Source organism: Hemitrygon akajei, chromosome 8, assembly GCF_048418815.1.
Source record: "Hemitrygon akajei chromosome 8, sHemAka1.3, whole genome shotgun sequence".
Taxonomy (NCBI): Eukaryota; Metazoa; Chordata; class Chondrichthyes; order Myliobatiformes; family Dasyatidae; genus Hemitrygon; species Hemitrygon akajei.
Window position 1 is genome coordinate 175,593,282 of NC_133131.1, and position 12,739 is coordinate 175,606,020.

At 42.1% G+C, this 12,739-nt stretch overlaps 1 protein-coding gene across 3 annotated transcripts in view; it reads right to left on the reverse strand.

Annotated features, from left to right (window-relative positions):
• zftraf1 (zinc finger TRAF-type containing 1) overlaps positions 1-12,739 on the reverse strand; it is a 149,548-nt gene that overhangs the window by 50,185 nt on the left and 86,624 nt on the right. For all 3 annotated transcript variants that reach the window (XM_073055162.1, XM_073055163.1, XM_073055164.1), the window contains exon 2: positions 10,963-11,201. In XM_073055162.1, the coding sequence (XP_072911263.1) occupies positions 10,963-11,201 (239 nt within the window). The remainder of the gene's footprint in view (positions 1-10,962; positions 11,202-12,739) is intronic.

Sequence of the window (12,739 nt, forward strand, 5' to 3'; positions counted from 1 at the left end):
GTTAGGACTCAATGTATTTAAGTAAACTACTTAAGAACTTTTTAAAAGCTATTATTAATGCTTTTTGAGAGGGTGATTTTAGATGCATATCATATTTTTACTGAGTTAAGTATTGTATGTAATTAGTTTTGCTACAATAAGTGTATGGGACATTGGAAAAAAAATGTTGAATTTCCCCATGGGGATGAATAAAGTATCTATCTATCTATCTAACTCCTCCCTCGGAGTGTCAGACACTCTGAGCCCATAGCTGTTCCTGGACTTATTTCCACTTGGCATAATTTACTTATTATTTAATTATTTCTGTTTTTATTTTGCTATATTTCTACTCTATTCTTGGCTGGTGCAACTGTAATGAAACCCAATTTCCCTCGGGATCAATAAAGTATGTCTGTCTGTCTGTTCATCTGTGGACTGCCAGGAACTGCCCATCAATTTGTGGGATGTATCACTCAGGGACTTGGGTTATATATCATTTTGATTGACTGTACATGTGCTCGCAATCTTGAACGTGCTATGTATGTTTTGGACCTTGGCCGCTGGCCCCCAAGGAACGCTGCTTCAATTGGCTATATTGATGTATGGTTAAATGACAAGTAAACTTGAATTTGATTTGATTGAGTTATTAACCCTCAACCATCAGCCTCTTGAACAAAAGGAGATAATTTCACTTGCCCCATCATTGAAATGTTCTCACAACCAATGAACTCACTTTCAAGGATTCTTCATCTCATGTCCTCAATGTTTATTGTTTATTTATTATTATTATTTCTTCTTTTTTAAATGCAGTTTGTTGTTTTCTGCACTCTGGCTGAATGCCCTAGGTGGGTATGGTTTTTCATTGATCCTGATATGGCTATTATTCCATAGATTTATTGAGAATACCCACAAGAAAAGGAATCGCAGGACCATATGTGATGTCATATATGTACTTTGACAATTGAATCTGAACTTTGAACATTGGCGTCGGAAGTGTGCTGACTCCTGTGAGTTGTCCCCAGCACATCTGCCTGTGCGCTGGTCATTGATGCAAATGACACATTTCACTGTATACTTTGATGTTCGATCTTCCTTCCAGATGTTTCTGAATAGTTCTCCGCAGAGTACACGGCAAGGGAACCAAACAAGTCTGTGACAATGACTTCAGCAGTAATCCTAAACATCCAGACAGGAACAGCGGCAAGCACAGCTCAAAATCTGAGTCATGGAAGGGTGGACAGGTGTTGAGGATTTAAAAATTATGTATCAGTAGCCTAGACAGGACACTAAGAGGCTCCCAAAATTCACTACGGTACTTAATGCCCTACCCACCAGTAACACCATCATTATTACACTACCCTATTGCCAGGAAGGAGCAATCCAGCAGAGAAGCTGCTCACTGTCATTTTCAAATTGAGGGCTGGGGAAATGACTGAGCAGGAGATCAGGAATCACACCATTAGGAACGTTGGCTGACACCTGGCCTGCTAATAAATGCTGCTGAGGGTTCAGCAATTTTATTTTTGTCTAATGCTCCTTTCAAAAAAGACATCATAGAGAGAATTATTCTTTGGGCAAATGCCTGGGACGGATGAAATAAGGGCTGGGTACGGCTTCAGTGAATTCTGGGAACGAAAGGATTGATTTAAGGCAGAGGTTGATTAGTCAGGGTATGGAAGGTTGTGGAGAGAAGGCAGGAGAATGGGTTGAGGGGGATATGGATCAGCCATGATGAAATGGCACAGCAGACACAATGGGCCAAATGGCTTAGTTCAGCTCCTGCCTTGAGGTCTTAGAATGTTTGTAAGTGTACAATTCTTCAGTTAAGGAGAGTGGATCAGGGATGAGAACCATGACACATTCTACTTTCTCCTTCCTTTGTCATTCCCATCATCTCCTTCCACTCACCGACACACACAAAAACAAAATGGCTACCTCAGCATCTACAGAGGGGATTGCCAGAAGGGATAACTTTACTTGCCCCACAACCTAAAGAATCACTTTCAACAACTCTGCATCTCATGACTTCTATATTTATTGCTCATTTATTATTTATTTTATCTCTTTTGTATTTGCAGTTTGTCTTTTGCACACAAGTTGTTCTCCATCCTGTTGAGAGTGGTCTTTCATTAATTCTATTGTGTTTCTTGGATTTCCTGTGAGTGCCCACTTGAAAGCAAATCTCAGGGTTGTATATGGTGACAAAAATTTATAACAAATTTACTTTGAACAATCGATGTTTCAAACTGTGACGCTGATGAAAGGTCTTGGTCCAAAAGATCAACCATTTATTCCCCTCCAGAGACTCTGCTGACTTGCTGAGTTCCCCCAACACTTCGTAGGTGTTGCTCAGTTTCCTGTGTGTCATTTGTGATATCAACATTAGGCCTCAACCCAAAAGGTCCACTGTGTAAGACCATAAGATATAGAAGCAGGATTAGGCCATCTGGCCCATCGAGCCTGCTCCGCCATTCAATCATGGCTGATCCAATTTTACTCTCAACCCCGAACTCCTGCCTTCTCCCTGTATCCATTCATGCCCTGACTAATCAAGAATCTATCAATTTCTGTCTTAAATATACATAAAGACATAGCCTTCAGCACTCTCTGGCCAAAAAATTTTCTCACCTCCATTCTGAAAGGACATCCCTCTATTCTGAGGCTGTGTCCTCTGGTCTCAGACTTTCCCACCACTGGAAACATCCTCTCCATATCAACTCTATCAAGACATTTCACCATTCAATGAGGTCACCCCCATACTTCTGAATTCCAGTGAATACAGGCCAGAGCCATCAAACACCCTTCGTATGACAAGGGTGCTGGAATCATTTTTAAACCCTCTCCAGTTTCAGCACATCCTTTCTAAGATAAGGGACCCAAATCTGCTCACAATACCCTAAGTAAGGCCTCACCAGTGCTTTGTCAACATTACATCCTTGCTTTTATATTCTAGTCCTCTTGAAATGAATGCCAACATTGCATTTGCCTTCCTCACCACAGACTGAACCTGTGAATTTACCTGCAGCGAATCCTTTACGTCTCAGCTTTTTATATTTTCTCTCCATTTAGAAAATAGTCAACTCTTTCAATTCTTCTACTAAAGTGCATAACCATACACTTCCCGACACTCTATTCCATCTGCCATTTCTTTGCCCATTCTTCTAACCTGTCTGTCCTTCTGTAGTCTCTTTACTTCCTCAAAACTACTTGCTCTTCCACCTATCTTCATTTCTGCAAATTTAGTAAAAGAAACACATCAATTCCATTATCCAAATCATTGACATATAATGTAAAAAGAATTGGTCCCAACAGTTCCCTATGGAACACCACAAGACACTGGCAGCCAACCAGAAAAGGATCACTTTATTCCCATTCTTTGCCTCCTGCCAATCAGCCACTGCTGTATCCATGATAGAATCTTTCCTGTAATACCATGGGCTCATAGTTTGTTAAGCACCTTGTCAAAAGCTTTCTGAAAATCCAAGTACACATCAATCGATTCTCCTTTGTCTATCCTGCTTCTTACTTAATCAAAGAATTCTATCAGATTTATCAGACAAGATTTTCCCTTGAGGAAACCATGCTGACTATGGCCTATTTTATCAAGTACCGAAACCTCATCCTTAATAATAGACATCTTTCCAACCACTGAGGTCAGACTAACTGACCTACAGTTTCCTTTCTTATCCCTCTCTCCCTTCCTGAAGGGTGGAGTGATGTTTGCAGTTTTCCAGTCTTCCGGAACCATTCCAGAATCTAGTGATTCTTGAAAGGTCATTACTAATGCCTCCACAATCTCTTCAGCCACCTCTTTCAGAATGCTGGCATGTACAATATCTGGTCCAGGTGTCTTATCTACCTCCAGACCTTTTAGTTTTCCAAGAAGCTTCTCTCTAGCTATTGTAACATCACACACTTCCTGCCCCCTGACACCTGGAACTTCCACCATACTGCTAGTGTCTTCCACAGTGAAGACTGATGCAAAATACTTATTCAGTTTGTCCGTTATTGCCTTGTCTCCCATTACTACCTCTCCAGCATCGTTTTCCTGTGGTCCAATATCCACTCTCACTTCTCTCTTACACATTATGCATCGGAAGAAACTTTTGGTATCCTCTTTAATATTATTGGCTAGCTTACTTTTGTATTCCACCTTTACCATCTAAATGACTTTTTTAGTTGCCTTCTATTGGTTTTTTTAAAAGCTTCTCAATCCTCTAACTTCCCACTAATCTTTGCTCTACTATATGGCCTCTCTTTGGTTTTTATATTGGCTTTGACTTCTCTTTTTAGCCATGGTTGAGTCACAATTCCTTCAGAATACTTCACCTCTTTGGGATGTATATATCCTGTGCCTTCCAAATTGCTTCCAGAAATTCCAGCCATTGCTGCTCTGCCGTCATCCTTGCCAGTGTTCTTTTCCAATCAATTCTGGCCAACTCCTCTCTCATGCCTCTGTAATTCCCTTTACTCCGCTGTCATACTGATACACCTGACAAGCTCCTCCTCCTCAAATTTCAGGGCAAATTTGATCATATTATGATCACTTTCCTGCAAGGGTTCATTTACCTTAAGCTCGCTGTTTTTCTCCATCATTTCAAATTCCTGGGTGTCAATCCTGAGCGCAACATATTGATACAATTACTAAGAGGGCATGACAGTGGCTACATTTCATTAGGAGTTTGAGAAGAATTGGGATGTCACCAAAGACTTGCAAATTTCTACAGATGTACCATGGAGAGCATTCAAACTGGTTACATCACCATCTGGTATGGAGGGATTACTGTTCAAGTTTAAATGACATTCAATCATACATGAATATCCATGAATACAGCCAAATAAAATAACATGACAAGCAACACACACAAAAAGCTGGTGGAACTGACTGAAGGAAAAGATGGTAAGTTAGTCCTGACAAAGGGTCTCGGCCCAAAATGTCGACTGTACTTCTTCCTATAGATGCTGCATTCCACCAGTATTTTATGTGTGTTGGTTGAATTTTCAGCATCTGCAGATTTCCTCGTGTTTGAGCAAAACAGCATGACTCTGGGTCCAAAACACAATACCAAAAGTCACACACTGCAAAAGGGACTACATATAGCACATAAGATAGCAAGCACATACAAGATATCAGTAAAATACAGTCATGCAAAGTTATAGTGCAAGACCCTGAGACCATGAATGTTACAGGAGTCTGCTGTCAAACACATTACAGCCCGTTTCAGCTGAGTGAACACTGGTGGAGCACACCAACTCCCACACCTCTCCGCTGGGCGGCTGTAAACAGGCGCCACCATGACTTGAAGCCAAGGCCGCACAGCTCCCCCACCATCCGCCAATAAATTAGTGAATCAGATTTGCAGCATTCTACATTAACAATGTCAAACAGGGTCTTGCGATCACAAGAAAAGCAACTAAGACAATCACTTGCTGTTAGAATGCGCACTGCCTTGGCGCACTGACTCCCCCGGTGCCTCTCCGATGCAGGCAGCAGCACGAGCTGCACCAATTCCAGCTCCTTCACTTTCCACACCAACAAGCAACTCGCTGATGGAGTAGACCTGCAGTACTTTTAAGTTCTAATTTCCAGTAGGGTCTTGTGATCAAAGAAATTTATAAAGGACAATGACACCTTTGGTTGATCCCACTTAAGCTGATGCAATCGAATGTGCTGCCATCTTACTGGAAGGATCATAAAAAGCTGCAGAAAGTTGGAAATTTAGCCAGCCTTCCCAGCATCGAGGACATCTTCAGAAGGTATTGCCTCAAATAGGCAGCATCCATTATAAAGGACCCTCACCACCCAGGACATGCCCTCTTCTCATTACTACTATCAAGGTGGTGGTACAGGAGCCTGAAGACACAATCTCAATGTTTCAGGAACAGCTTCTTCCCTTCTGTCACCAGATTCCTGAATGGACAATGAACCGAAGAACTATTTTTCGCTCTTTTTTTCTTGCACTACTTAATTTAATTTTCTTTTTTATACTTAATGCAATCTATAGTTTTTTTCAGGTATTGATTGTACTGCTATTGCAAAACAACAGATTTTATGACATATGCGAGTGATATTAAAAGTGATCGGGTAGATGTTATCTGACTTGTATTTTGTGTGTTGCTCAAGACTTCCAGCACCTGCAGAATCTGTTGTATTTTTCACTATTTGCATGCAATTTGGTTCTGTGTGCTTTAAGTAATAATCTTAACAAGACAGTATTCACAGAATCTACCTAACATATTTACCCAAGAAAGTTAATGCAGAATTCCCATGTACAGGCTATGGGATATTCCTACTCCTATGCCATACTAACCTTCTTTTTCCTACAGCTGAAGATTCTTTCTCAAACAAACCAGAACAACACAGAAACAGAACGACCATCCTGGTGTAAAAATCGATAATTACATACAACTTAGACCATTACAGCACAAGAACAGGCCTTTCAGCACATAATGCTGAGGTGAACCAAATAAATTAGTACTGAAATGGCTAACTAAACTAACGTCTTCTGCTTACATAAATGTCCATATCCTCCCAGTTTCCTCACATTCCTGTGTACATCTAAATGTCTCCTAAAAGTCCCTCCCGTATCTGCCTCTACCACCACCTCAGGCAGCACACTGAAGGCACCCACCATTCAGTGTAAAATACCTGCCTCACATATCTCCCTTTAAATTTACCCCTCTCACCTTAATTCATGCCCTCTAGTATTAGATGTTTCAACTCTGGGGAAGAAGATGTCTGTCTGGTCTATCTGTGCCTCTCATAATCTTATCAGATCTCTCCTAATAGTTTATAGCTGGCTTGAAATTGAAGAAACCCCTGAAATTCAATACTGAGAATTGCTTGCAATCAGCCATGTCCTGTGAATGGACAGATGCCTCATGCAAAGAATGAAACCAATTCTCTCAAACTGTCATGTCATGTAGTCATAAAGGTGGACAAGATGAAACAAACCTCTTATTTGTGCATTAGCACAATTTGGTTAAAGTCGACCTTGGCTTCAGACTGAAGGAAGCCTCTCAAATCGTAGGCTTTACACCACTTAAATATTCAACTTGTAAACTGGAGGTAGGAGTGGAATTGTAAGGCTCAAATCAGAAAAAAAGTGAACCTCAGGTGTGTTTGTTTTAGACTTGTAGGTAGCAGCGCAAGTAAAGACACCCTCCAGGACTTGACTAGCTATGCACCTTTGTATTGAGTTAAGCTTTGATTGTCCCTCACCCTGCCATTCAGTGTCACTTTGCATGCCAGTACTTGCTGATTTTTCTAAACTGGGTGTAAAATTTCAAAATGGAGTCATACAACATGGAAGCAGACCCTTTAGCCCAACACATCCATGCCAATCAACCCAGACTCTGCTCTGTCACACGATCACAGCTGATTTATTTTCCATCCCAACTCCATTCTACTGCCTTCTCCTCATAACCTATGATGCGCTTATTGATCAAGAACCTATTCATCTCAACCATCGATGGGAATGAATTCCAGAGATTTACCACCATTCCTCCTCACCTGTTCCATTTATTCACACTCTTTGCCTCCTGCCTATCAGACAATCCTCTACTCATTTAGTATCTTTCCTGTAGTACCATGGACTCCTACCTAGTTAAGCAGCCTCATGTGCAGCACCTTCTCAAAGGCCTACTGAAAATCCAAGTAAACAACATCCACTGACCCTCCTTTGTCTATCCTGCTTGTTATTTCTTCAAAAAATTCCAGATTTGTCAGGCAAGAATTTTCCTTAAGGAAACCATGCTGACGTTGATCTATGTTATCATGTGCCTCCAAGTACTCTGAAACCTCATCCTTAATAATCAGCTCCAACATTTTCTCAACCACTGAGGTCAGACTGACTGACCTATAGCTTCCTTTCTTCTGCCCCTCTCTCTTCTTGAAGAGTGGAGTGATAATTGCAATTTTCCAGCCCTTTTGAAGTATTCCATAATCTAGTGATTCTTGAAAAAAATCACTACTTATCCCTCCACAATCTCTACAGCTACCTACATCAGAACCCGGGAGTGCAGGCCCCCTTTATTTCCAATCTTCACCTCTTGCCAATCAGCCAATGCTCTATCCATACTAATGTTTTTCCTGTAACACCACAGCACCTTGTCAAAGCCCTTCTGAAAATAAGACCATAATATCTAGGAACAGAATTAGGCCATTCAGCCCACTGGGTCCGCTCTGACATTTCATCATAGCTGAATTTCCTCTCAGCCTCAATCTCCTGCCTTCTACCTGTATCCCTTCATGCCCTGACTAACCAAGAATCTATCAAACTCTCTGCCTTATATATACCCAATGACTTGGCCTCCACAGCCAACTATGGCATGCGTGGTGCGTGGAATGCACTGCTTGAGTCAGTGGTGGAGGCAGATACACTAGTGAAATTTAAGAGACTACTGGAGGAGGAATTTAAGGTGGGAGGTTATATGGGAGGCAGGGTTTAAGGGTCAGCATAAGATTGTGGGCCAAAGGGCCTGTACTGTGCTGTATTGTTCAATGTTCTAATTCCTGATTCACCACTCTCTGGCTAAAGAAATTCCTCCCTATCTCTGTTCTAAATGTATGACCCTCTATTCTGAGGCTGTGTTCCCTGGTCTTAGGCTCTCTCTCCACATCCACTATCAAGGTCTTTCACCATTCGATAGGTTTCCAATGAGATCACCCATCATTCTTCTGAATTCCGAGTATGTGACAAGCCTTACAATCCCAAAATTATTTCTGAACCAAATAAACAATATCCACTGACTCTCCTGTCCCTCCGCCTATTTTAGGATCAACTTTAAACTCATGTTTGTGGATTTGATGTTGGAAGTGTTTGCCTACTGCCATTGCTATTATTTTCCTATTCAACATCCAGTTACCAGATTTCTATTGCTAGAGCTGGCCACGAACACATTGGCTCGTAATCATTAGAAATGGCCATCCAAAACACGAGTTTTGTGGACAGAGTTCCAGGAGGCAGTTCGTACAACCACTTTATGGTCTACTGCACAGTTTACACTGACATGTCGTGCCAAGAAACAGGAATTGTTAAGTGCATAGTCCACCAAGGCAAGGTGTTTGCCCAGGGTGAGTGAAAAGGGAAGCAGGCATCCAAGGGTGCCATGGTACAATTTTAACACTGAAAATGGCCAGAGGAGTGTGTACGATGTTTTTAACTCAATTCTTAAATATTTAATTTGAGGAATAATTGCTTTATTTAGAAGTGCACCGATTGTAGCCACTGATGCCTGGAGGATTTGTTGTGCTCAGTTGTTGCACAGCAAGTTCAGCGCTTACAGGACATGGTTTACAAGGAGAGGGAGAACCTAAACTCTGTATCTAATAGGAATGAAGGTCATAAAAACAAAACAAGGGCAATACTTGAAACCTTGGTGGATGCACAAGATCGCCAAGGACAGGAGGTTAAATTAACCTTAAAGAAAAAATAGCTTCCTTGCAAGTATAAAAATACTAAGTGGTTTGATTCTATAATTCCTGCTTTATGCTGGTTGATGTCTTAAGATCTCAGTATTGAATGGACTGCACCAGACACAAGCTACTTCATTAAGGCGTAACCTCTAAGATGACTTGATAGAGGGGCACAAGATGATAAGAGGCATAAGTGGACAGCCAAAGACCTTTTTCCCAGGGCAGAAGAGGCTAATACAAGGGTGCATAATTCTAAGATGACTGGAGGAAGGTATTGGGGTTTGTCAGGCAAGTTTTTTTTTAAAAACACAGAAAGCGGTATGTGCATGGAATGTTCTGCCTGGGGTGGTGGTAGAGGCAGATACATTAGGAACATTTGAGAAACTCTTAGATAGGCTATGTATGATAGAAATCTGTGAAAGGATGTGCTGGCACTGGAGAGAATGAAGAGTAGGAACGAAAGGGTTAACATGAGGAGCATTGTTCCTGTACTCACTGTTGTTTAGAAGAATGGGGGTGAAGGGGAGAGAGAATCTCATTGAAGCCTATCGAATATTGAAAGGGTTGACAGAGTGGATGTGGAGAGGATGTTTCCTATAGTGAAATAGTCTAGGACCAGAACAAAGAGACACCTATTTAGAACCGAAATGAGGAGAAATTTCTTTAGCCGGTGCATAATGAATGTGCGGAATTGCATTGCCACGGATGGCTGCGGAGGCCAAATCATTGGGTATATTTAAAATGGAGGTTGATAGATTCTTGATTAATCAAGGTATGAAACGTTACGGGGAAAAGGCAAGAGAATGGGGTTGAGAAGGATAATAAATCAGCCTTGATGGATTGGCAGGCCAGACTCGATGAGCCAAATAGCCTAATTCTGCTCCAATGTTAGTGGTCTCGTGGATTTCTTTTCTGGGCATGTTTGTGAGTTTTCATCTATAAAAATTACTGGATGAAAAAAAAGAATCAATAACCTATTTGGAAAGAGGCCAGTGTTCTTAAAAATAAAGTAACATAAGGGTAGTAGAAACAAATGTTGTTTCAACACAGGTTTCAACGTTCCTGAAGGCGTGACTGATAACCGGGAAGGTAGGACCTCCCTTGGGCTAGCGGTTGTTTGGGCAGTTTGACCCTGGTGATAGCACCACTATGGCTTTGATGTTTTTAAATGTTATTTATTTAATTTTATTTAGAGGTAAAGCACGGAAAGCGCCTTCCAGGCCTTCGAGTCGTGCTGCCCAGCCCCCCGCTTTAACCCTAGCCTAATAATAGGACAATTTACAATGACCAATTATCCTACTAACTGTAATGTTTTTGGACCGAGGGAGGAAACTGGAGTCCCAAGAGGAAGCCCATGTATTCCACAGGGATGCCAGGATTGAAATCCAAACTCTGGGGTGGCACTTTGTGCTGTTATAGCCTCCTGCTAACCACTATGATATGGTGACGCCCAAATTTTACTGTCCCAAGCCCCCTTGACATGTGAAGATGTCACTGCTACCCTGTTCAATAATGATGAACGGGGGCTGTGCCTGGTGCCTGATGCTGAGGTTGAAGTGCATTACCTGTCCTGGCAGTCCTCCTTCTGGTGCCTCTCGAGAATGGAGCGTGGGAACTGCTTGAGGCAGAAGCCGCAGTCACTGGGGAGCTCGCTCACCGCCTTTTCCACGGCCAGGTTCCTGCAGCACAGGCTCTTGCTGATCTCGCAGCGGCAGTTCGGGCAGGTAGCCTGCTCCTCCTTCAGCCTGGCATCAGCCAGCAGGTGAATGAAGCAGCCTGCACACATCAAGTGACCATTCGTGCACTGCCGGGCGGAAAGAAAACTTACATTTATACCAGGTTGGACACTGCAGCAAGTCTTTTTTTTTTTATTTTATTTTTTGAGTAGGGAGAACAGTGCTGGGGGGAGAGAAAACATTTTTGCATGGCATCCAAACATGACGCACTGTGAAGATCAGGTACAGCACTGACCAACTGTAATGGAGCAGATCCTGATGCATTCAAATATCCCACCCTCGCCATGCCTGCACTGTGCCCACTGCCCTGATCCCTCACATCTAGACTGCTGAGCAAGTACCACATGGTGAAGGAACCGAATACTCACTTGGAGAACTGAATAGAGAGCATCTTATACCCTGGTGGCGGGCTTCCACAGTCCACTGAAATGGGGAAAGCTTTTGCCTCCACCTTTGTTCAGCCACAAACTCAGGACAATAGTGTTTAGACATGTATTACAATTTATTACACTTATGTTCTCCCCACTCCCCACCCCCACTAATTTATTCAAAGGGCACTGGTAACACTCTCAGGAATCCCTGGGAGCAGTGAAGCAACTCAGCTTTGACTGAACCCATCTGCTGCATATCAAATCCCAGCCGCTAGGGACAACTGTTTACACAACTGATGTTCTCAGGCAAGTTTGTAAAATCACAGTCAATTCTAACGCTTTAGTAACAGTTTTGTTAACAACACTGGCCAACTCTAAACTCAGCTAAAATTATACCAAAACACAAATTCTGTATTTCCTTCCAAAACAAATTAGGCCTTCTCTGGTATGATCCACATTTATAGTGAGAAAGAGGCGAGAGTGGATATCGGAACAGTGGAAAACAATGCTGAAGAGGTAGTAATTGGGGGACAAGGAAATGGTGGACGAACTGAATAAGTATTTTGCATCAGTTTTCACTGTGGAAGACACTAGCAGTGTGATGGAAGTCCAAGGGTGTCAGGGGTCAGAAGTGTGTGAAGTTGCCATTACTAGAGAGAAGGTTCTTGGGAAACTGAAGGTAGATATGTCACCTGAACCAGGTGGTGTACACACCAGGGTTCTGAAAGAGTTGGGTGAAGAGATTATGGAGGTATTAGAAATGATCTTTCAAGAATCACTAGATTCTGGAATGGTTTTGGAAGACTGGAAAATTGCAAATGTCACTCCACTCTTCAAGAAGGGAGAGAAGCTGAAGAAGAGAAATTATAGGCTAGTTAGTCTGACCTCAGTGGTTGGGAAGATGTTGGAGGCAATTATTAAGGATGTGGTTTCAGGATAGTTGGGGACACATGATAAAATAGGCCACAGTCAGCATGGCTTCAAGGGAAAATATGTTGGAATTCTTTGAAGAAATAACAAGCAGGATAGACAAAGGAGAACCTGTTGATGTTGTGTACTTGGATTTTCAGAAGGGCTTGGACAAGGTGCCACACGAAGCTGCTTAACAAGCTATGAGCCCATGGTATTACAGGAAAGATTCTAGCATGGATAAAGCTGTAGTTGATTGGCAGGAGGCAAAGAGTGGGAATATAAGAAGCCTTTTCTGGTTGGCTGCCAGTGACTAGTGATGTTCT